The following is a 26,745-nucleotide window of genomic DNA, read 5'->3' as shown; positions in this document are numbered from 1 at the left end:
TCCTCTTTAAGAGGCAGGGGTAGGGGGAAGGTGGAGGAAGAGAATAAGTATCTAAGCAAGGTCTGGGATAGGGTGTTTGTCTTCATTTCCTTTCAAGATCTTTATTGCATTTTTTGTTAGACTGCAAGTAGTTCTGATCCTTCTGATGGATGTGTGTGCTATGCTCTCAAGAAGATAAAAAGAGAGAAAAAAGACTGAGCATAAAACTATATACACACAAGCAGTGATGGATGCCAAGGACAGAAAATTTCCAGTAGACCTGGTCTATAAATTGTCATTTAAATTTGCAATTTAAAAACACTGCCTGACTTTTTGATTTAGCTGACTGTATATGAGAACAAATAATGGAATCCTAATAAGCAATGTTTAAATGACATCTCCAGTCTCCCAGACAGAGAGGGCGGCAGTAGAATTCTAAGAAGAGAAAACAAATCTACCAAGAATAGGAGAGACGACCAGAACTAAATAGTTGCACTAATCATTTGATGACAGATACCAGGAAAATGTATTTTTGGCTGCTTAAAATTCGAATCCTTAATAGACGGAGGATAGGCTATCAGCTGAAAACTCCTACTGTCGGTGTGAGGGGACAAACTGAGCTTTGTCTTTACATTTCATCACATTAAAACAGATGAACCAAAAAATCAAGGCACCAGGACAACATATTAAAGTTGATAAAGCTGAGGTTAAAAGATGTAAACTGCAAGAATCACTCGTGCTCAGAGGCATCCATTGGCAAATCTGAATTCCAAGGCTTTCCCCGGAGTGGCGGCCCCCGCTGGGGACACACCCACAGAGGGGAGCCCACCCCAAGGTCTCCCTTTCTTCTTGCTGTGGGGAAACAAGTTAGCATCATTCCCCAGCCACAAGATGCAGAAGGTAAACATCTGCATCAGTCCAAGGTGATGAAATGAATCATCAACCATTGAAAGCAATTCTTTGTGCTGCCACTGAAGTGAGATTCGGCAAATTTAGGAATGAACCATTGAAAAAAAGGCAACAATGACAGAAGGGTTTGGAAGGAGGGCTTGTGAGTAAAAGCTAAGGGAAATGAGATCGCCTCGCTTTTTGTAAAGTGATAATTGCACAATTTATAATGACATGGGAACAGCTTAGATGGTAAGAGTTAGTGGAAAAGTAATGCAGAATTAAATACCCAGTAGGAGCAAACTAGAATGCATGTGTTTACATGTTTGTGTGCACACATGTGTGCAGAAAAAAAAAAGGAATTGAAAGAAAATACGCTTGGATGTTGACTGTTCTCGCTCAGAGCCAGGGTATGACTTTAGACTCCCCCACACAGCGCTTGAGGCAGCCATTAAAATAGACCAGCACTGGCAAATGACACAAAAATCTATCTGCAATCTATAACTTTGAGAGCAGGAGAAGAAGCCACAGTAATCATTCCTTTAAAACATCAAAGGAAACCTAATGGAATATAAATTACTGATTCTAGGAAAATGCAGGCCAAAGGCCAAAGAATTACCTATCTAATACAGGCTACTCCACTGTTCTACAAATGCTTAATGAACACATACTATATGCCTGGTCCTACATGTAATAGGAAATGAATAAAACACGTATACAACTTGAAGGGCCTTTTACTCTAGAAGTCAAGTCAGGGGGGTTGGGGGGAGGAGCAAGTGGCTGCCCCAGAAAGATTTCTGATCTGCTGGCCTTCCTTTCACCAGAGGACAAGGTAGGATTTATTTTTCACACTAGGGATTTAAATCTAATGGGTAGACAATGTCTATAATACTAGAAGATATTTCACAAAGCACCCATCGAACTGAAAAAAGTAATAAATCTGCACTCCAAGAATCTTTATTTAAATGGCACAACCTCTGGGAAGCCCTTGGATAGCTGCTTATCTCTGCTCTGGGATTTCAACTTACTGTAATGAACTATAATTGCTTCTTAGTTGTCTTTCGGAGAGATCTCAAGTTCCCTAAGCCCAGGACTTGTTCACAATCTTCTGTGGCTAACACTCTGCCTGGTTTTAGAAAACACTCAAAAATGGAATGAGGGAAGGAAGGAAGGAGGAAGGGCAGGAAGACGAGCATTTCTTGAACATCTACCATGTGCTAGAAGCTGCAGCAAGCGCTTCACAGATGCATTTGTTTGTTTCTATTTCTATTACTTTGAACTTCAACCAGAAGGTTATTTATTGAAAGCTACCATGGTCTGCAAAGCATGTAGACTTTGAAATCAAACTGTTCAGGTTCAAATCTGCATTCTGCTGGTTTCTAGCCTTCGGCAGGCCAGTGAATCTCTAGGACTCTAGGTTTCCACATATGCATGTGAAATGTGAAAATAAAGTAAGATTAAATATTTAAAACGCCTGTCTTCTCCTCCTTATGGAAATGGTTTTATTTCCTACAAACGTATATCACATACCTCCTACTCTTTAATCATAGTTTTTGGCCTGACCAAAAGCCACTGGGTACTTGGCTAAGATAGCAGGAACAAGTCTTGCAGAGCCTCACGAAGCAAGGGCTAAAAGCGACCTTAGTGAGTTGCACATTTCCCACCTGCTATCAAGCATCAAGCTACCTTTCATTAAGTCCAACCTGATCCAGCACTCATGGCTATCCATCACAGCTTCAGCCCAACGTCCAATGTCTTTAGCACATGCTTCCATATCGCTGTTAATAAGGGATACGGGGATGATCATTTTCCCAATGATAGGGGTCCTGATCTTTTTAGGATCACATAATAAGAACATTTTTCATTGTTGGAGATAATTCCCCTTCCTGTGCACATTTGTCAAAGGCAGTTTCCAACAGTCCCGTACATCATCCTGAAATACATGATAAGATTCAGGTCTGCTATTCATCATCTGCTGGGCTTCTTCTAGTGCAAAGAGTTCCAGCATGGCTTTTCCTGCCTCTGGTTTAACAATCAGAATGCAAGTTCTCCCTAGAGTGGTATCACCAGTCAGGGGAACTGAAAAACTCAAGTGATGACAGTCCCCAATCTGAGGGAAGTGAATCTACAACAATGATCTATAAATTCTTTATAAAAGTAAATTGCAAATATTGCTGCCACTTAACAATAGGACACAGATCCCCAGGAACTGAGCTTTCACTGAGGTTTTATTTGATGGCCACTGCTGGGAAACAGCGAATATGGCAGGAAGATCCCATGTTTTGGATCATTTAGAGCTAAGTTTAAAAATTCATGTTCTTCCATTTACATGATGGGTGACCTTGAACATATTCTGAACTCACCTGAGTATGTTTCCTCATCTGTATAATGGGAGTTTTATCAAATTCATCAATTCCTGTGTTCTCAGTGTATTCTCTGCTTGCATTTAGTAGTCGTGCAACTAATGTCATTTCCCATCCTCCACACAGACAACTCTTCGATAAATTCTCCTCATCCCAGCTTTGGGAGGATATAATGATGCTCAAGACACAGTCCCTGCCATCACGTCTCTACTCACAACACAATCTAGTAAGGAAGAGAGGTATGTAAGTGCAATCCGAGTTGAGGGAAGAAAGACATAAAAGCTTTCCCTGGAAGAAAGATTTTGTAAAAACCCAACATGCTGAGAATCATGGGGTAAGGAAGTCTTTACTCCATGGGAAGAATAGAATGCTAAGAAAAAACTTCATGAAGTGCTCTCTGAGCTGGGTCTCAGAAGATCAGGCAGGCCCTGACAGCCAGCTAAGAGATTAGGGTGATTTTTTTCCAGGCGGAGAGAATATAACGAGCTGGAGAAAACTCATGCAGCTTCAGGGAGGGCCAAGCAGGTCAATGTGTTCAGAAGGTCCGCGTCCATATAAGGCACCTGTGATACCTGCCGAATGCATGAGTGATGTAGAACTGCAGGGCTGTTCAGAGCATAAGTTCTGGAGTGATGGCATGAACTCTGTCCTGCCTCCTTAATTTCCACTTCCTCATCCGTAAATTTGGGATTTTAAAAAGAGGAGCTCCCTCAAAGACTTGTTCATGAGAAAATACATGTAAGGGTTTAAATACACCGCTTGACACTATATAACTGCGGATGGACAGCAGCTACCTTCCTCACCAGCATTCTCATGAGTATTTCTGATGTGGGGAACTGGAAGTAAAATGGGCTAATGTGAATACTCATCGATTTGGGGGCATTTGCAAACTTGGAGTGCTTGTTCCAAATTATGAGCTAGATGTGCATTCTAATGAATGCACAAAGTCCTTCAAATTCACCCAGTCTTTACCTTTTTATATCTGGAAAATATAGTATAACTGGAATTCTCCTTAGAAAGGGAAATGTTTCCTAGTCAATCACTGGAACCCTTGTGTACGGCAACCTCCCGCCTGCCAGAGAAGGGGAGTGAAGACCTAGAGCTTCCTCTGCCTCTCCAACCCCCTTTCTTACTGTACCACATATTCTGCCATCATTCCTTCCTCTCGCTATGGCCATGGCAACCTAAGAGTGTTTCTGCTGGAATCTGTAGGAAGATGTCTTTCAGTGTAAGCCTTACTTGGTGTTTGGTAAGAAGACACACCATTTAGGAGGGAGCAGCTCAGTCTAGTGTGAAGCATGTAGACAGGTTCTGGGATCAGAGAGATCTAGCTGCAAATGGGTCCCTTTACTTCCTAGTTGTGTGGCCTTCAGGCAAGCCATTCGTCTCTCTGAGTCTCAGTTGCCTCTCCTATAAAATGGGAACATTTGTCCAAAGGTTGTTTTCAAGCTTAAATGAGACATTTCACCTCTAGCACACCCTCTCCTCTGCCTTTTATCTACATGTACTCTCTTGATGGACTGTGTAGAATTGCTCGGTCTTTCAACATATGCACTCTGACCATCCTAGAGGCTTTGTCGCAAAGAGGGGGTTGCTGAAATCCTAGCACACCTTGGAACATCATCTGCTCACTCAGCAAACCACACAGATAATGAAACCCCATGCTCTGGGGCATTTGCTGATTATCTGCAAAGATGAAGGCTCTCCAGCCCTACAAAGGCATGTACCCTTCCTGACTCACAGGACTTGGAGGGATAATGTAAAGGGCTTTGTTCTTCCCAACATCAAAATTCAAGCCCAGCCACTTCCACAGGCAGCACACTGAGCTTAATGAAGCAGGGGGATGAACTAATATGGCAAATCTTATAGCTTTACTACCAATATGGCCCACATCACACTAAATTACGGCACCAGACGTGATTGGACACACATCACAAAAGGAGAAGTAGTTCACAGAATGGTAGGAATTTTCAAAGTGACATAATAAGAATCTCAAGAGCCAGCATTTAGGGGAGGTGTTTGTGTTTTGTAATTTTCTTTCTCCTTGTACAAATCACTCTCCCCCACACTTTGCGATAATCAATTCAACAAACACTTACTGAGTACCTACCATGTTCTGAGTGCTGTGCTAGGAACTCATGACTAACAGTAGAGACAGAAAAATAAGCCAAAATGATAGGAGAAACATGGTAAGTGCGATGATTTGAGTATATACAGGGTGCTATGGAACCCTTCACAAATCCAGTTGAATGAGGCTTCTCTTAGTCATAAATTCATTCATTTGCTCATTTATTCATTCACCCAACATTGCTGCACACCTACATCTTTCAACACTGTGCTCAGTGGTAGAAGTGAAGTGGTTAACAAGAAAGACACGGTTCCTGCCGTCACAGGACTCCCAACATAATGAGTGATAAAGAGGAACAAAAAGATAACTAAAAATACATTATGATGAGCAAAATGAGACGTTTAAGAGCACACAAAACAGTCATGACCCGCAGCTGGGGGTCATGAGGATGGGTTGCAATGGGGCACCAAAGCATTTCTGCAGACAGTATATCGAAATTGGAACTAAAGGATAAGTGGAGTTAACTCTGAAAAGAAATAAAAGAAAACATATTCTTGGGAGAAGAAATAGGATTTGCCAAACCCCAAATGTGAATGATTGCCTGGTATGATCGGGGAACTGAAATTAATTCAGTTGTGCCACGGAATGGACTGTCACTGCAGAACAGCGTGGAGAAATGTGACCGGAAAGATAAGGAGGCGTCAGACCAGGCGGGGCCTCTCTAACACCACGAGAAGCAGTGTGGACGTTACCCTGGGGGTGGTCGGAGCCGCTCCCTGAAGGGTCTGAAGCAGAGGGGAGACTTGATCAGATCTCCAAGTGTCCAGAACAGCTTGGAGATGGGAAAAGACTGAAAACCTGAAAACCACTTAGGAGGGTGTGAGAACCACCCAGATGGCAGAGGAAGGCAGCCCGGACTGTACTTGGGAGAGGAACAGTGAGGAGAGAGAGCATGAACAGCTTTGGGAGGCATTTAGGAGGTCACAGGGGCTGACAGTCCATGATTAATTAATTGAGAATGTTACAAAGCTCAAAATGCAAGGATGGTGGCTCAGACAAATGGTTGTTGGGTATTGAAGGATGGCCAGGATTTGGCCAAGTGAATAGACAGGGTGAGAAAGATGACCCCAGGTAGAAGGAGCCGACACACAGATGTCACAGAGCTGAGCTCTGGGAACTGAAGCTCAGTGTGGCTCAGGCTAAGAGGAGGCCAAGTGACAAAGACACAGGGACCAAATCTCAGAGGGCTTTCTTGGGGTGTTATCCTCTTTGGTATGCTGCTGTGGTTACACAATACATCCAAGGAAGAAAGGGGTGTGAAGGAGGGCTTGAAGAAGCCTGACTTCTTATAAAGGAACCAGTTAAAATGAGGCCCAGAACTAAGTCACCAATGAAACCTGGAATGAGTTTGTCTTCAGGGAATGACCGCAGTGAGGGATGTGTCCTGTAATAAATTCAAGACCATGTGCTCAAAGACAGTACAGAAGCCTCTCCCCACCACACATTATACCATATGACAGCCAGTCCTACCATAAGGGATTTGGACTTCTTGACCCAAAACAGTATTCCCTCCCTCCCAAGCCCTTCAGCCCCAGAGCTTTATGGATCAACCTCAGAGAAATTGATGTCATCGTGTAATTAAATCCTTGATTTTGAATTTCCAAAGCCTGCAAATCACAGAGTCAGGAGAGAACAATTAGCACACCAAGATCCAAAACCCTGCCAAGGCAGAATGGTGCCATAAATTTACATGATGTGCCTCATCTCTTTCCGTGCCTCCTCTGCCAAAAAAAGAGTGTAGCCCCTGTAATTCTTTCGGACCCGCCAGCCCTCCAGCATCAAGGCACAGGGCAAACCCAGAGCATGCTTTCAGGGAAGACCACACAGACGTTAATGTCTGCCAGACCTAGTACTTTCCAGCGTATGTAGACAAACCACGTGACCCAGGGCAAGTCTCTTGACCTCTCTGAACATTATTTTCTTACGTGTTCCATGGGGTGATGTAAGACTTGGGCTCATCACGGACAATTTATCTAAAATGGTTTGCATGAAGGAAGCACAATACAAATGATGGCTATTAATAAATATTTATAGCTTAACAGCATGGTCCATTCTCCTTTGTATTTCCTGTTCACCTTCCCCGTTATTATTGAAACAAGCATCCATTTGAAGATGAACCAGTTCCTTCTTCTCAGTGATTCCCCCCATGTGCCTCTGGAGAAAAGGGTGCCTTTTACTTTTCTCTCATGTCCTACAGCACCAGGAAAGGTGCTGCCTCTCAGGGCTGGCCGGGGAGCTGGGGCACTGGAGGGAAAGGGAAAGTTTCCTCATCCTGAGTCTATGAACAGAGAATTGAATTGTGTTGGGTGTTGTATGTTATTCCCTCATGTAATCCTCATTACAACACTCCGAGATAGGTGCTATTGTCCCTATTTTATAGATGGAGAAGCTGAGGCTCAGAAAGATAAAGTAGCTAGCCTGAGATACAAAAGCAGAAATTGTGCTAAGTCTTAAATCAAACTTAAGTTCATCTACTTCTAAAGCATGACCTCTTCCAGGAGCCTTCAATGTAAAGAAGAGGGAAGAAACACGCCAAGAGGTCAACCCCAAGAAGGTAAGTTGTTTGCAGCCTGATGAGCTGGAGAACCACCAGCCATGGGAGCCGTTCCTGGCCTCCAGCCCTGACGCTGCCATTGCCCAAATGAGTGTCCATCAGCAAGTCCTTCTTTCGAGAGCTAATCTGTGAGCAAGAGGCTCTAACTAGCCCCCAATTGCCAATTCCTTATAACCTTTCCTGTTTTTCCATTTCTAGAGAACTTACTCAAGTTTATTTTAGAGTATTACGCTACTCGTGTTTATTAAGATGAAAACTCAATTGTTTTTAGTCAGGAAAGCCATGAAAAGAGTCTAAGAATTTCCTTTATTATGAGGAGCGTGACATATTTTAAGTAACAAATATGAATTTGGAGTAAAAATAAAACATTAACTTTTGAGTAGTAATAGGCTAAGAATGAATAAAAGCAGCAAAGTAGAGAAAAACAGGTCTTTAAAAGGAAGGATGACCTATAAAAATCAGAAGGGCCTCTGGAAGCAGAAGTTCTTCAACTACATGAACTGCCTACAGTCAGGTTCTCCTTTCCAGATACTTCTCTCTGCCCACAGAACACTGAGTGCTGGCAGGGGTCACAACCGGGACTGGATAAATCCTTGCGGACAAAAGACCTCATTCACGAATTAATGCTTCGTCTAGGTTTCAGATTGGGTCACACAGATATAATTTCCACCTCTGTTTGGTGACTGAGGAAACAGAAGCTGGGAAGGTGGAAGTGTCCTGAGGGAGTGGACAGACCCGGAGTGGCCGGCCTGAGGTTCGAGCCCTGGGCCAGGGTCTTGACGGACGGTGGGCGGCCTCCCTGCAGGACAAGAGCAGTAGGTGAAGGCAGAGAGATAGCAGCTCTGCACCGCAGGCCTGATAAAATGAATTCTTTTATATTTATCACCCCAGTCCTGAGGATCCAATCAGATAATGAATGTGATAGCCCTTTACTAGCTCCTCAAGTGGTAAGCCAGTGTTAACAGGATATTTTCCTGGGCTACCTGACCAGTTGAGGGATTAGGACCCTGAGTATGGCATTACTGAAACCATTCCTTAACCAAAATTAACCAGAATTTTTAAGAAATCTCCCATTAGGGACGCCTGGGTGGCTCAGTGGGTTAAGCGTCTGCCTTCGGCTCAGGTCGTGATCCCAGGGTCCTTGGATCGAGTCCTGCATCAGGCTCTTTGCTCAGCGGGGATCCCGCGTCTCCCTCCGCCTGCTGCTCCCCCTGCTTGTGCTCTCTCTCCCTCTCAAATAAATAAAATCTTTAAAAGATAAAAAGATTAAAAAAAAAAAAAAAGAAGAAGGGAAAAAAGAAACCTCCCAATAGTTCGCACAGCTACTGAGGCACACAGCCAGGGTTCAAATTCAGCTTGATGGGGCCCCAAAACTAAGGTGTCTGTCATATGACCACCAACGTCTCCTAGACCCATCAGGGCTTTGATTCTCTAGGCCAAGTCTTTCAGGGAGCAAATAAGGTAGCATTTTGTTGTTGTTATTGTTTTGCTAACTAATGATCCTTGGACATAACTCGAATATCTGGAAAGCGGGTAAGTTTATTTGCAGGTGTTTCTAGAAGATCAGGAGACAGTGCTGAACTGTGATCTCAGAAGGAAAAGGGCAGAAAAGCTAATGCTAACCAGGAGCTGCCATGCTGTGGCTCCCACGCTGGACCTTCACCCATGATTCCTCCCTTGCCCTTCTGGTAAGTATTATTCTTACGTGCGCACACACACCCTCACCGAGACAGGGTTCTAACAAGCTAAATAACCCATCTCTGGTTACACAGTGAGAAGGAAAAGAATTAGAATTTAAAACCAGGTCCAGGGGCGCCTGGGTGGCTCAGTCGGTTAATCAGCTGCCTTCGGCTCAGGTCATGATCCCAGGGTCCTGGGATGGAGCCCAACATCGGGCTCCCTGCTCAGTGGAGAGTCTGTTTCTCCCTCTCCCTCTGCCTGCCTCTCTGCCTACTTGTGCTCTCTATCTCTCTGTCAAATAAATAAATAAATAAAATCTTTTAAAAAAATAAAACCAGGTCTGGCTCCAAAGTGAGTGCTCTTTCTATCACACTCAGCTACCAGGTGGTGCTGACTGAGAAACCCCAGGCACAACACCCAGAAACGTCTGCACCTGCTCACAGGGACCCGTTCCTCTCCCACAGTCTTCTACTGGGTGGCCTAGTGCCGGTTTTATAAATAACAAGAATCGTGTCAGCTGTTCTCCCCCTTTGATGGCAGGTAACGAACCTGAAAATCTACATTCCCGTCCTCCATCAAATTCCACTCCTGGAATAGGCACCGTTTGACAAGCTGCATGTATAGTGACACAATCCAATAAAAATGAAATGAAGAAAACAACTTTATTTCTGACCACTTTCAAGCCTTCCTTATTTGAGTTGTGAATACTCCAGTTACGTCTCCTACATGGCCTGTCGAGAAATGCATTTTATGGTGAAATATGCCCCTGTGTGACTTGTATTTGAAACTATCTGACTTCCTTTCAAAAGCCTGGGTTAAAGAACCAGGGTGATAGGTTTGTGAGAAATTCTAAAGGGCCTCTTAAACTTTCTTTATGCCACTCTCGCTCTTGATAGATGACCCCTATTGTCGGGTGTTCTTTTTAGGAAATAAAATATCTTCCCCAGGAACCATCTAAATCTTGCCAAAGGGGCAAAAAAAACCCCCCAAAAAACCCTTCTAGTCTGTAATATCATGTAATAATATGAAAAGTGTACTTATGATCTAATGTCAAATAGCAAAGCAGGATATGAAACTATGACTTAGTATGATCTCAAACACATATCCTGAAAAGTCAGTCCAGAAGGAATTCACTTAGAATGTTAATAGCAGTTATTTTTGATTAATGGGATTAGGCATGCTTACTTTGTCTCTTTTAATTTTCAGTATAATAAGAATATATACCTTCTAAAAAGTCAAATAAAATTACTAAAAAAGAAAAACATAATTTTTTCAGAAAGGGGCTTAAATATCATTCAGTATTTCTTTAGCGCCAAAAATCACTGTATGAAATTACAAACTTTTACTAATACCAGACACAAAGATTGTTCAAGAAAAGAAAGTTATATGCCAATGATGCTGATGAATATAGATATCAAAATCCTAAGTAAAATATCAAAAAATCAAATCCATGTATAGAAAATAATATGTCATGAACAAGTAGTAGTTACTTCAGAAAGGAAGATTAGAAAAATCTATCAGTAAAATCCACCACAATATAAATTGAAAGGAAAAATATGTATAATCACTGAAATTAATATAAAAAAAGCATATGATAAAATTCAACATGCAAACTCAGGATTTATAAAAAATACTTCCTAGACAATGATAAGTGAAGAAGAAATTATTAAAAAAATCTCTAGCAAAAATTTAAATATCACACAGGAAACTTAGAAGCATTTCCATTAACTGAAGATCAAGTTAAGCATACCTCCTATCACTAAATATTGTACTGACAGATCCAGCCAATGCAATAAGACAAGAAAAAGAATTACTTAAGGATTAGAAAGGAAAACAGAAACCTACTTATGAAGTTATATGTTGTCTCCACAGAAAAATCAAAGAGGAATTGGAAGAATTACTAACAAAGTTTAGTAATGCTATTATATTCAAGATTCGATCAATAAATAAACTGTTAACATTTCCTTTTAAAGTTCTACTTATTTTGGCTCAGTCAGCAACATTTGCTTAATGGAATACTTACTGTTCCACAGGAAAAACTGAGGAGTAAGAAATAAATTAATCCTGTTATGAGCACATTCTCTCGCTTTTTTAATGTATGTATGTGCTTTCATGGTGCCTTGAGCCAGAGAAGTCTATCAAGAATGCATATTGTTTATCACTACTACATAATTAAGAACAATTATAAAATCTTACTTTGGGACAAATCAGCTATACACTTTCTAAGATCCCCTTGGTTCTAGAATGGGATAAGAGAAAACAGTATAATGCTGATGATGAAGATGATGAAAATGAAGAAGAGGAAGAGGAGGAGAAGAGCACAGAAATGGGAGAAGAGAAACAGAGAAAAGAGAGAGGAGAGAAATGGAGAAAAATGACAGGGAAGAAAGGAGATGAGAAGAATTAAGGAGAGAAGGATAAGGAGAAAAGGGAAGGAAAAAGAGAAAAGGAAGAGGAAGAACACACATAAAGACTCTTTGTCGGGGAGCTTGGGTGGCTCAGTTGGTTAAGCATCAGCCTTTGGCTCAGGTCATGATCCCAGGGTCCTGGGATCGAGCCCCGCGTCGGGCTCCCTGCTCAGTGGGGAGCCTGCTTCTCCTCTCCCTCTTCTTCTCCCCTGTTTGTGCACATGCTCTCTTTCTCTCTCTGTGTCAAATGAATAAAATCTTTTATAAAAAGGCTCTTTGTTGATCCTTTAATAAATGCCAAGTACTATACTAAGTATTTAATCTGCCCTATCTCAATTATTCTTCAAAGTAAGCCTTTGAAGTTTAATATTATATCCTTACTTATAGGAGAGAAAACAGATGCTCAGAGGTTAAGTAACATTACAAGGTCACACAGGAAGTGGCATAGCTAGAATTTGAATCCAGGTCTGCCTGCCCAGACTCCATGCGTGGTATTGGCCACTTGCAAGCGGGTATTCCTTGCATATGTATTATGCTGATTTTAGAGTCCTGTAAGACATGAAGATGAGGAGGTTCTAAAAAGGTCACCTTCATGCTCCCATTCCAAATCTTCAACTAAGCCAATGTTCTGAAAACCTGAATCCTCATTTTAAGAATGCTCCTGGTTTTGCATGTTCAATTTAAGAATGAAAAGATATTCAGTAAGATACAATTTTTAATGCATTAAGCATTCAAGAGCACAAGTTTGGTGGAAAGGTTAAATTTGAAGCAAAAATATAACTTGTCGTTTTTCAGTGAAAAAGCATTTGAATTCTGGTACATTATCGTGCTCTGGAATCTTTTTTTCCCCCCATGCAGCAGTTCTCCCAAGACCCGTTCTCTCACTGACTTGCTTTCCTTCTATTATTCTTAGACCATGATGCATAAAATACAAGGTCTACATTAAGTTTTAGGAAATGAACTAGATTACTTCCAAAATATGTGTTTCAAATAAACATCCAATGCAAAATTTATCGTCCTTGCTGAGGTTTTGGCTGTCTGCAAGCTGCATGTGTATTACATTTATGTCCTTGCTTCCTATAGAGTGTCAAACAAATGCCATCACGAAACATGACTGGGCAGGCACAGCAGTGTCTCAAACAAATCACTGCCTATACAAAGCAGCTAAGTGCATCCTGGTTTGCAAGCCCATATTGACAGATTTCAAGACCTGAAAGAGAAGTCTATTAATCCTCCTCCATGCGGCTCAGAAGACGGAGAGAAAGACAACACACAACACGAAGTTGCTTACACCTAATTGCCACCGGGAGACAAACATCCTGAAAGGTATGGTCATAAAGCCATGGGACCCAATTCTCGAGAAAACACGGAGAGTGAGAGAATTATTTTATTATCATAGTATGCATGCCAGTCCTCATTAACAGGTATTTACGTGCTTCCTCTGGGTCAAGCACGTTCCAAGTGTTGGAGTTAAAAGGTGAACAAGAGGTCCAGCTCTGCAGGAATGCACAGTCCAGCCAACAAACAAAAACACAGGAAATTTTTAATAAAGTGAGATTCTAACAAAGCCCTACTGCAGCAAAACAAACAAAAACAACTAACCCAGTGCGGGTTAGGAAAGGACAAACCTGGAGATTAAGTAGGAGCCAGTCTAGGAAAAAGTGGAGAGTGACAAAGGATTTCGGGCGAGATTATTGTCCATTGGTTCTCAAAGTCTGGACTCTGAAATAATAGTACCAGTGCCATCGGGGAATTTGTTCTAAATGTAGGTTTGGGCCCTACCCCAGACCTACCAAACCCAAAAATTCTGGGGATGAGACCCAACAATCTGTGTTTTAACAAGCCTTCCAGGTGATTCTGGTGCTGCTGGAATTTGAGAACTTTGGATACCTGCAAAAGTGAATCACAAGAGACAGAATGCCTGGAGGGTAAATAGGGTTGGATAAGGGGGCGGGAGGATTAGGCAGAGATGTTGCTTGCTGGAGGGATGGGTAAAAGGCATACCAGGAAGGGTTTTATAGGTTATAAAAATAATTTTGGATTTTACCCAAGGCATAATGGAGAGCCATTAAAATATACCATGAGTACAGAAAACAGCAAATAATGCTGGCGCCCTTTAAAAAACATATGCCATCACAAAGATAACCTACACATCTTTCCAGAGATAAAACACTACACAGATAAAAAGCCGGTAAGAAAGGAACAAATCAGCCCTACCTTTCTTTCTGGAGTCTTTCTTGGCGCTGGTTTTCACAGCTACTTGAAGTTCTGTCTCAGTTGACATCCTACTAAATCCTTAGTCCACTTCACACAGATCCCGGGCCTCGGCCAGGCTCATGGAGGACTCCTCTCCAAGAGAATGACTCCTCCCTTCAGAAACAACGCTCCGAGCTGCACATCTCATTCACTCCTTCCGAGCGCTGCAAATCAAGCCAAGAGAACGTTCAGAATCATCACCCTTTTGAGGTTAAACAGAAATTAGTCGGGGGTTGGGGAAATAAACTGTCAAACATACACCAGGAAAATCTTGGTCTCCATGTACAAACTGCTCACTTGATGTCATCAAGCCACTGACAGGGTTTGTAGCAAAGGGAATCAGAGCTCTACCTGAAACATGGTCTCTCAACCTAGGTACATAATTCAAAACAGATCTTTTTAAAACTCTGGATTTCCAAGAAGGGCAAACTCCTTGTTTTCCACGTCTTGCTTTCAAGCAGTAGATGCCACCCAGAAAATATAGCAAAGGAGTATTTCCTGAGCAAACCCAGGGAGACATTTCCAACAACAGGGCACCCATCCATCAGCCAAGCTTGATCAGAGCCGTGGCGGCTAAAGCAGATCATAGGGAAGTGACCTGTGGTCTGTCCCTTCACTGCCAGGCATCTGAGGGGACATGGAGTTGACATACAATTGGGCTCCAAGGGTAAGGTGACAAATGGGGCTGAGAAACTTTCCAGCTTTTTCCTCAGCTATAAGAGCAGACAAGCATTTAACGTGGGGAGAAAAAGAAAAGAAGCAGGCAGCCACACGTTCCATTTTTTCTTTCTTTAATAAATATGCATTGCACACTACTAGGTACTATTAAGTCCAGACTCTGTGCTGGGAAGAGATGATAATGATAATAATGATAATACAACCACTTCAATTACAGCTAGTATTTACTATGCACTTACTATATACTTTGCCCTCAGCTACTGCTTCACATACATTATCTCATTTGATTTCAGTTAAATTGAATGAATGTATTTCCTGTGTAGAGTCAACTGCCTTTCCCAGTGACCATCTATCTGATAGTTATATCAAAGAGTTCAGCTGAAAATAAACATTTCAGGGGCGCCTGGGTGGCTCAGTCATTGAGCGTCTGCCTTCGGCTCAGGTCATGATCCCAGAGTCCTGGGATCAAGCCCCGCATCGGGCTCCCTGCTCTGCGGGAAGCCTGCTTCTCCCTCTCCCACTCCCCCTGCTTGTGTTCCCTCTCTCGCTGTGTCTCTCTCTGTCAAATAAATAAATAAAATCTTTAAAAAAAAATAAAATAAACATTTCACTAGTTATCTCATTTTTTAAAGAAAATGGAGATAAAGCTACTGGAAATAGACCTTCAAACTGTGCAGCCATTTCTGAGCTCATCCCACAGACCCAGAATGGTTGAATCCAAAAAGGCTGACCCTGAATGTGAGTTTCTGCTCAAAAAGAACAGTAAACCGAACCTCTTAATCATGATAACCAAAGAAGGCTTAACTAGAAGGTCTAATAAAAAAGCCACATAAAATTATAGGAAGGCTTTATATCCTCTAGATGTGTCCATGTTGTTACAAATGGCAAGAGGGTATAATGCTGAGTGAAATAAGTCAGACAAAGATAAATACCACATGACTTCACTCATATGTGGAATTTAAGAAAACAAAACAAAGAGGAAAAGAGACAAACACACTTTTATATACAGAGAACAAACGTGGGGTTGCCAGGGGGGAGGTGGGGAGGAGCATGGGTAAAATAGGTGAAGGGGATTAAGATACTTACTACGATTAGCACTGAGAATAGTTGACTCACTATATTGTATGCCTGAAACTAATATAACACTGTGTGTTAATTATACTTAGATTAAAAAAAATAAAATTAGTAAAATTATAGGAAGGCCCAATAATAGGGAAATTCCCACCTTAGCCAAAGATACTTGGTTTATTTATTTGTTAACAAGTGATTTTTTTAAAAGGATGATGGCCCTGAATGAAAGATGTCTCTACAATAGGAACTAAAGCTACAATTAAGGAAAATGCAAAACTGCCTTCCTAGAATGGGGTCCATGAAATCAAACACAGAAAACGAGAACCTTCCCTGCCACCCTTACGCCATCTGTCTGCACCACACCACTAGCCCTCACCCCCTTCCTAACCTCTCCCCTGACAGAAGACAACATTCCATGGGAGATGACAGAGCCACAACGCTTGGCCGTACATGGACATAATTTTATTAATACCGATCATTTCATTGCAACAAATATCTATGAAGGACCTACAATGGGCCAGGTGCAAATGCTGGCTCATTCAGGTCAACAGACATCCACTGTGCAACAGTCCTGGCTAAGAGTACGGATTCTTTATTCCTGTTGTCAAAGATGCTCAGTCTAATGGAGATGTCAGTCATGTAAGGAACTGTAATACACACAACTGGAACTAACACACACAAACACCGGGTATACTGGGGCACAAAAAAGCAAGTACTCTTACCGTTCGTCTCCCTCTCTGGTTTCGTCCTGTTTCATTTTTCCCTCCCTTCCCCTATGATCTCTTAATCTCAGGAAACAAACTGAGGGTTGCTGGAGTGGCGGGGGGTGGGAGGGATGGGGTGGCTGGGTGATGGACATTGGAGAGGGTATGTGCTATGGTGAGCGCTGTGAATTGTGCAAGACTGTTGAATCACAGACCTGTACCCCTGAAACAAATAATACATTATATGTTAATAAAAAGAAAAGAAGCAAATACTCACCTCTGCTTGGAAGAGTCAATAAAACTTCTCAGAGAAGGAGCCCTATACTGTGGGGTCTTGAAGAACGATTCTTATGCCAAGTAGATAATAAGAGAAAGGACCAATGGGCACTCAATAAATACATGTATAAAAAATGAATGAATGGTTGTTTCTGGCAGAAGGATCAGCTATGCAAAGGCAAGGAGCCTTGCAATGAACAGCCCAACTAATAAAAGGAAATGTAAGTCTAGTAGGGAGGGGATGTACTTCCTCATCTTTGCAACTGTAACTTGTACTGCTACCTTTCTCTTCAATCTTTCTCCTCAAGTCTCACTTGACATTCTATTGACCCCTCAAGGTTGAGTTCAAAAAAGTATAGGCAGAAAGGTTTTCTGGTCTCTCTCTTAAATGGAATCTCTCCCTACTTATACTATGATCTGCTTTTTGGCCGGATCCATAGCTTCAGCCACTTATAAGCAATGTGATACTGAGGAAGTTACTCAACCCCTCCTTGACTCCGTTTCTCCATCGGTATAATGGGGGTAACTTGGAGCTGTGGAAATGAGGTTCGACTACACACGTCACATGCTTGGAAGAGTACCTGGCACACCTCCTGGAAAGCACTTAATATTAAGATGAGGTGCTAATAATTTTCTGTGTTAACAGCTCAAGGTCACGTGGCGGTGTGTGACCACAAGTCCATACCATTACCTTCCCTTTACAGAAGAAGAAACTAAGGTAGGTTATGTCTCCCCTTTAAAGACACTGCAGGAAGAGACAGAATCTATAGATATTTCCATCATGCTGGATGATGGAAATAATACAAATTTAATATAAATAGTAAAATGAGCTGAAACATATAGATTTTACACAATTTCAAGCATTCTTTAAAGTTCATATATAAAACTGGATGGGAACTGGGCCATTTTTTTCCTCTTCAACTTTATAAAGCACAATACAGCACCTCTCCCTATTCTGTGGGTATCTTGAACAAGCACTGCTTGTTCAACAAAATGTGACTGTGTTCAAGTGTTATAAAGCATTACTTGTGAATTTCTGAAGTACACCCTGATACCAATAATGAAAAGAAACCAACATCATTTCAAATAAAACTTTAAATAAGGAAGCTGCAGTAAGGAGAGAACCTACCATAGCCTGGGTCCTGGCATCCCCTTTAATTTTCCAAAAGCCAGAGGTTGGGAAAATGCTGTGAAGTAACTCCAAATTATTTAAGAAATTCGTTTCTTTGTAATTAAGGAGATTAAAGTCCCCCAAGGGCCAGAAACCATGTGACAACTCAAATCATTTTCCCCCAGTAAAAGCTGTGAAACCCTATCAGTTAAATTCAGGCTTGCCTAGAATTTTGAAATGCTTCAATAATGTTTCTTTGCTCCACACAATCTGCGGTAATTTAATATTCCTGAAGTGTGTCACGTTTTTTATAATGAGCTCTTCAAATCTAAATGTGAATTATGTAACATTCCACTACAGACATCCTGTCTAGTGAACTGCTTCTAAATGTAAAATCCTGTGTTCAGTGACTTGGGGGGGGGCTGGGGGGGCAGTTTGGGAGAGGGGGGCACAAAAACACCAAACCACAAAGCAGAGAAAACACACAGGCCTTAAAAAAAAAAGGCAGCATAAAGGTTTGAGCATCCATAACAGAACACATACTAAAAACCCACTGTAACACAAATTTGTGCTTTCTCTCCCCCCTACCCATCCCTCTCATAAGACCCTACTGGAGAACAGCTAGCATTTAGGAGGGCCCACTATTTGCCAGGTATGATACTATGATCTTCTTTTACTCAACCTTTCAGCCACTTGAAAAGTTAGGTTTTATTATTAGTTTTCATTTAACAAAGAAAAGCAGAAGCTGGTTTGGTAACTGGTCCCCCATCACATGGCTAATAAGTAGCAGAGCACAGGGCAGGGTAAAAACCACTCTTCTCCCCACTTTCCCTGAGAAGCCTCCCCGATGTCCATCAGCTGGAAAAACAAAATGTGGTCTATCTATGCAGTGGAATATTATTCGGCCATAAAAAGGAATGGAGCATTGATATATGCTACAACGTGGATGAACCTTGACAACTGTAGGCCAAATGAAGGAAGTTAAACGCAAACACACCGTATGACTCCATTTATATGAATGACCCAAAATAAATACATTCATAGAGAGATGGCAAGCAGATCAGCGGTTGCCAAGTACTAAGGGAAACAGGGAAGGGGGGGTGACCACTTCATGAGTGCAGGATCGCCTTTGGGGGCGCTAAAAAGGTTTCAGAAGTAAATAGAGGCAGTGGTTGTACAACATCATCAATGTAATAAATACCCATGGATTGTACACGTTAAAATGGTTCATTTTATTTTGTGTGCATTTCACCTAAATTAAACAAAAACAAAACAAGAAAACCTCCAAGCCAGGCCCCACACCCAGATTTAAGCCTTTGTGATAATGCTAGGAACACTGCAAATTCCATTCCAAAAGGATAAAACCAGATTCACAACACAGATGAAGAGGCAGTCTTCCCAGAAGCCAGACTCTGGGATTAAAAGCTGCATGCTACTACCTGCGTGTTTTGGAACTTGGGCATCTTTTTTTTTTTTTTTTAAAGATTTTATTTATTTATTCATTAGAGACAGAGGGAGAAGCAGGCTCCCAAGGAGCAGGGAGCCCGATGCGGGACTCGATCCCAGGACCCTGGGATCATGACCTGAGCCGAAGGCAGACGCTTAACCATCTGAGCCACCCAGGCGCCCAGAACTTGGGCATCTTAATCAGCTTCATCCAAACTATAAAGCACCTAAAACAGGTTATTAACAAGGCACAAGAGTTTGTAACCGTCCAGCCGAAGAGCCTGTTTCCTCATCAGTGAAATGGAAAAACCACCCCCAAAAATGTAAGATTTAGAAGATCAATGAGATCTGGGCACTTAAGAAAAGAGTCATAAATCTGCTTGTCTTTACATAAAGAACACAGAATGGACAAGGCAGGGCACCAGGACATCGTTTTTTTACACAGGGACATCTGGGTAGTGGAATGACCAGGTGACCCGGTAGAAGGATGTGGCAGAGGGTGATACTTCTGAGTACAGCTTTCTGCATTATTGCCCCTATTTGGAAGCCTACGGTTCTACATACCTGAAAAAATCAAATTAAATTAACAGGGGTGAGAAGTCGGGGGCGGGGGGAGGCTCAGACTGGAAGTGGACTGAGACAAATTAATCCAATTGTATCTCAAATGAACATCACAAACACAGTCTCTGAAGGGATGAGAAAGAACTAATCCAAGTAATTCATGAACACAGAATTTGACTGTTTACTCTCAGTCTTGGGCAGGCTTGTAGAAGGGGGAACTGCAAACAACCCCCAAATCCTTTTAGTGGGTTTTTTTGTTTTGTTTTGTTTTGTTTGGTAGTGTTTTGGGCAAATTACAAAACTATTTTAAATGTATTACAGTGTTGAACGAAGGGGTAAATGCTTTGATGTTCTTGGAGTCCAGTTCTCACTATGAAAGAGGAGACATTAAATTATGGAAAGGGAGAAACCAGGAAAGAATACTGTGGGGATAGACTGGAAATGGGAGATTTCCAGCAAAATCATGATTTGTGAAATACGCATGCATCTGTGTATGTATGTACACATACGTGCGTTTATATGCATACATCTCCTAGCTCTGTCCACTGACCGGGTCTAGGAACAAAGATACCCAAGGAACATCATGATGCCTAATACCTTAATTTTGTTTTTTTACTACTATTCCCTAGTAAAAGGAACCAGGGGTTCTTGGAGAACTGGCTGATTTCAGAGCTGGGGTACGGCAGGTGGAAGATGAGCCTGAAATACCTCGTTACTCCAGCAAGTAAGGAAGTGCTCAAGACAAACACAAGTGGATGGGGGCATGTCACAAGGATACAGAAGCCATCTCAGAGGTGCAGTCATTGGCCCAATCTGGAATAATTTAAACACCAATGTCATTTAAGGATGGTAATAAATAATAAACCACTGGAAAAAAAAAAACAACAATCCATGAATCCATACTGATAACAGATAAAAGGAGGAAGGAGGGAAGGCTGTCTTGCTTAGAGTAGAACAGGTACTATCTGGGATATACAGAGTGGGTGTGGGGCATAAAGCCAACATTTTGAAGCCCATCAGAATGAGGCTTTGTTAGGCAAGAACCATCCATAAATGTTAAATCCCAGGAAAGTTTTGATGAGAAGACATCTGCAGGTCTTCAAGTGTCTTCCCACTTACTGCTTATAGTTGCAAGGGGAAAATGTGTGATTACACCATGGAAAATTGAACACCACCTCGATTAGTTTATCCAAATGAACACCCACAAGCAGGGGCAGATGGACATGATGGAATACCCTCAAGAGAATACATCACTACCATGCAGTATTCTGGCCTGGAATCTAATCACATCATGCATTTAAAAATTGGGGGGGTGGAGGGGAGGAGGGAGACTGTACCCTTCAAAAATACAGTAACAAAAGACAAAGAAGCTGGGGAAATGTTAGTAAAGTAAATAAATAGATATAACAACTAAACGCAACAACTGCAGAAGATCCTGTACTAGAGAGAAAATACTACAAAAGGAATTACTGGACCAATGGACAAATTTGAATATAAATGGCATATTAGGTAAAAATACTGCATCAATGTTATTTACTCAATTTGATGATTTTCCTATGGTAATGGAAGAGAATATCCTGATTCTTAGGAATAAAGGACTAAGATATATGCACCTTACATACACTTGTATATATCATATACTTGTATATATGTACATGCATGAATGTGTGTGTATATATATCCATATCCATAGAGAATACACAAATAATAAAGCTAATGGGATAAAATGTTAGCAGTAAGTGAATTTAAGTAAAGGGTATGGCAGTTTTTGTAGCCTTTAAAGGTATAATTTTTAAACCTTATCCTGTAATTTTGAGATCATTTCTAAATTTAAAAAAAAAAAAAAGTTTTTGAAAAGCCCAGCTCAGATGCTGGCACACAAAGGTATGTCACAAAGCCAGTTCCGGCCTCACTTTTAAGTTGAGGCCCATTCCAGCTCCCTAGATAGCATGCTTCCTAATTCCCAGGGCTAGCTGAGGTTAAAATTAGTTTATGGCTATCAATTTTTATTACAGATTCCAACTTCACCTTGGATCTGCCCAGACTGCCTGACTTGGCAGAAGCCTCTGGACCAAGGTTGTTTTGAGCAGGCCTTTTTCTTCCCGAGCTCTGGACATCCTCTTCATACTCTGCCTCTGTGCCAGGAATTTGGCCACCAAGACTTTTCATCTACCTGCCCCATAGATCACAGCAAGCTCCTTTCATTATTTGGCCAAAGCCAGCCTTCCCTGCATCCTCTCCCTCTCCATCTGTGGGGCTATAGATTCAGCCAGTCAGAACTTTCCCTTTTTTTAAAAAATATGTCAAGGGCTACCTGATGTGATCTAGCCCATTTGGAAAATGCCCGAAGTTTGCTCATTCTGCACATTGGTTCTCTTCAGGGATAATAAAATAAGAGTGAGGTTTTGCTGGAACCCAAAGGCAACATTTATGAAAATCCGCTGGAGGTGTGAGAAGAACAAATGTTACAGGAGCTTTAGTGGAAGGCTGGTCAGGGAGACTGCATCCCTCACTACTGATGAAAGACCGCCATCCCCACAACAAACACAGAACTACCCCGTTTGGACCAAAACCTTCAAGAAAAATAATACACTGGTTTTAAAACTCTGAAGGCTACAAAGTGCATAGATTAACCACCCACCATAGACCCACCCAAGGCTGTTTTGCCATGCGGTGTGTGTTCAGGGGAGAAAAATCAGAGGTCAGAGACCTCTCTTGGCCTGAGACCTTCATTGTGGCTCGTTGGGTTATGTTTATTTCCCATTACAAAAAAATAAAAAAATAAAAAGAATTTCAGCTTGCAGGAAAGCGTTCTAGAAAGCCATTCTCTGTAACAGAATAAAATAAATAAATGAGGAAAAGTGGAATAAAGGGAAACAAATAATTGGAAATGAAGGTGAGGGTGGAAACCAGGATAGAGCACCAGAAAAATCTGTAAAGTCGCAGAAGAGAGGCTATAAACCTGTCTATGAGATTCCTAGCAGCCAAAGCAAAGAAGGAAATGTGATCATTTCTAAGTTTCACAAGGTTCATGCTTAAATAAAGCCTTTTTTTCCCCTTTGAAACAGAAATGGAGAATGAAAAGGAGCTTTCATAAAAGCAACACTGTGTGGTATCATGGACATTAGTATCAGAACTGAACCTACAAAAAAAAAAAACAAAAAACGGAATTTTCAGTGGCTCTTCATTTATGCTGTAAGCATAATACTAAAGCATAATTTAGTAGTATGGCTTTCAAATATGCTCAAAACAATGTGACCCAAGTCATTTTAAATTCTCTATGAATAAAGCATGCTTTCTTTTTTTTTTTTTTTTCTGAAATGAAAAATAAGTAAGTGGGACCTTACTCTACAGCTATCTGGTAGTTGGGCTTTTCTTAGAATCTTCTAGAATTAAAAAAAAACATATAAATGGTTTATCAGTTTATTCATCTGTAAAATGGGATGATGCTGGGTATGACTCATGGAATTAAGTGAATGGGAATACATGAAAGTTATGTGAAAGCACTTTCGGGAACATAAAATGGTATGTTCCAGACAGCAAGCACTGTTATTATTCAGGTATCGGTCAACCTTCAGTAAGGGGATGATAGGAGGAACAAAATGTGTTTCTTTAATCAAACTCAAAGCTAACAGAAGTCAGAACCAGGTTTCAGCAATATTAATGGAATTTATGTGACAGCAACAAAGTATACTTACGAACATTTCATTTAACTAATGGATCATATAGTTTCATTAAGTATTTATTGCACCATGAACATTCATTACATAAACTCTTTTAAGAGTATCAGAAAAAAGCAGCTGTATAAACCTAAAATAATCCCATTAGTGTTTTCATTACTTGGGGCCCCACATCCACCCAACCTCTAAAATTCTCACCTCTGATTCTACAAAAACGTTATCAGTAGGTGGAAGAACCTAAAGCAGTAACCTGTCCCAGAGGCTGGGTTGGAATCAGGCCTGACTCTACCACTGATTGTCTATACGCCTTTAGGCACATGAGTTACTTAAACATTCTCAGCCCCAATTTCTTCATCTGTAAAATGGGGATCCAGTGAGCCCCACAGTCTTTATTTATTTATTTATTTTTTAAGATTTTATTTATTTATTTGACAGAGAGATAGAGAGAGAACACAAGTAGGCAGAGCAGCAGGCAGAGGGAGAATCAGGCTCCCCGCTGAGCAGGGAGCCTGACGTGGGGCTCGATCCCAGGACCATGGGATCATGACCTGAGCTGAAGGCAGTCGCTTAACCAACTGAGCCACCCAGGCACACCGAGCCCCACTGTCTTTAAACGGGGGAACATGCAGCCCAGGGAGCGCTCAAGAAAGTCCACTAGAGTGAAAAACTCAAACTCTGCAATAACTACTTAAAACTACTTTTATCTAAAAAAAAAAGGGAAATAGTTTTAACTATTTCTTAAATTTGCAGATTAACAGCACATGCATGTAAATTTATACATAAGAATCCATACCCTGGTACAGGGTGCAGGCTTTGAAAATTATTCCTTGATGGGGTCGATGACTGGGCAGATGACAGGGGGCCACTACAGTGGTTTAGTGGGAGTGACTGATCTCGTTCAGGTCCTTTCAAGATGATGCTGGCCCAGGAATCACATGGGGACTAGAGGCTAACGATACTGAGTGCAGGGGAAGCAAGCCAGGGGAGGCTTAGCAATGGACCTGGTAAGTATAAAAGCTTATACTCTTCAAATTTCCTTTCCAAGTATGTTCTAGATAAATGAATCTTCAGAAAAAAAAAAAAAAAAGAAGCAAATATCCCCAATTCCTTCAGCACGCAGCCATTAAATCACAGTTTCCAGAAATCCAATCATTTCAATGCACATTTCCTAAGCGCCTACTGTGTGCAGAGCGGCCCCTGGGCTCCATGCTGGCGGTACAGAGAGACACACATCAGGGCCTGGTGGCCGCTACACCCTCCCAACCACACACACTGCCCTCAGGTGGCCCTCATCCCTCTTCCCCAACGCTCCTCCCCACGGGGCCCCTTCCTTGTGGGCATGTTAGCCGGGACACCATTCCTCCCTTTAACCCCATTAGCCACAAGGGCAGCAGGCTACACTGCTTCTTTGCTCCTCACAAACTGAAAGCTCTTGTCTGCCGTCCCAGTCCCTCCGCAGCGTGTTTGAGTAACGCACAACTATTGCTATTCCCTGGGTCCTGCAGGAAGCGAGGACAAGTATTTAATGAGGCCCTCCCAGTGAAGGGGGTTCCAGATAAACAAATGCCTCATCTGGCAGCTTCCCGCGCTGATTTACCTGCACTACGTACTGCCCTTATTCACTCTCCTTTCCCCCAGCTGCATTCCATTATCTTCCGAGCCGACCATGGCCATCCGTGAGTGGGGAGCCCAGCAAGCGTGCGCCACGTCGCCGAGCTGCCCGGCCTGTCGGGAGGTCCCGGGCAGGGCTCCCCTGGAAGCTGTGCACATCCCAGCGGCTGTCCGGCTGTCTGTCCAGCTGTCCAGCTCACAGGCACTGTCAGTGGGGTCCTCCCGTGGCAGCCCTTCGCGCTGGCTGCCAACAAGTGCCACCTTCTCCCTGCCCGGGGAGCCAAGAGAGGGGTGCCGTGCTTTCTCCCTTCCCTGACGTCCTATTTTAATTCTTCTCTCTCTCTCAAACAACTCATTTTACCACCTTCCTTTTGGGGGGGGGGGAAGGGCCCATCGTCTTCCTTTGCTTCACTAATGATTTGCTAGTTCAATCTCAATTACCGTAAAATGGGATACACGGATGGCTCAAATTTTCCCCACAAAAGGATCTGCACTTGACTGGAAGCAACCCAATTTCCACAATTATCTCCCTCACAAAAAGCACACACAACAGTGATAACCGGTGGGGCTATGTTTTCCTGAAGCCATAAATAGGGATGGATGTGCTGACAAAGGAGCTCGTTTTTGTTTGTTTCCTGATTTGTGAATGTGTTTATTTGAACCTTCTCACAGACACATAAAAATTCAATCACACTTGGCAAACACTGAGCAAATCACCAACACGGAAAGCTATTTCTTCTCCGTGCAATCCCCTCGACACTCCTCGGGATGGCAGTTCAAACTCGCCTCCACAGGGAAGGCTTCCTTGACCACGGGTACCCTTTCCCTTGGCACAGCGGCCTCTACTGAGGACAGAGGCAGGACAGAGCAGAGGCTCCCAAACTTTGCCCCACGATGGCATCACCTCAGGAGCTGGAAAGACCACTGGCGCTTGTCTGCCATCCTGGGACTCTTATTTAACTGCTGTGAGGGGCCACCTGCCCACCGGGATGCTTAAAAGCTCCCCAGGTGGTTCGAAAGGGCAGCAAAATCTGGAAAGCAGAAGCATCTTCAGGGCCAACCATGGCCCCACTCCCTAGTCCCTGGGTTTGGGCCCAGCACTGAACCCCCAAGTTTGAACGCATTCACTGCAAAATAAGAGGACTCTGAGAATACACAGCCAATACAGGGAGGGTATCACGTGACATAAGCCATATAAAATGCTTATCACGTGATGGTAAGTGCTGCTGGTAGGTGGGAAAATACCTCCCCACCCCACCCCCACCCAAAAATGCCCATATGCCCATGACCTGCTCATCAGAATATGATTTAGGTGATCTAGATCCTAAGAATTTGGGCTTTTGAACAGATG

General features: G+C 42.3%; 1 protein-coding gene across 1 annotated transcript in view; it reads right to left on the bottom strand.

Annotated features, from left to right (window-relative positions):
* Window positions 1-26,745, bottom strand: part of DAB1 (DAB adaptor protein 1) — a 581,991-nt gene that overhangs the window by 255,229 nt on the left and 300,017 nt on the right. Inside the window, exon 2 of the mRNA XM_035018460.1 lies at window positions 14,218-14,420. Within this exon, the coding sequence (XP_034874351.1) occupies window positions 14,218-14,284 (67 nt within the window). The 5' untranslated portion in view covers window positions 14,285-14,420. The remainder of the gene's footprint in view (window positions 1-14,217; window positions 14,421-26,745) is intronic.

This window comes from Mirounga leonina, unplaced genomic scaffold (assembly GCF_011800145.1).
Source record: "Mirounga leonina isolate KUSES-001 unplaced genomic scaffold, KU_Mleo_1.0 Mir_173, whole genome shotgun sequence".
Lineage (NCBI taxonomy): Eukaryota > Metazoa > Chordata > Mammalia > Carnivora > Phocidae > Mirounga > Mirounga leonina.
Note: the sequence above shows the minus strand (reverse complement) of the source record. Positions and strands in the feature narration are given on the sequence as shown.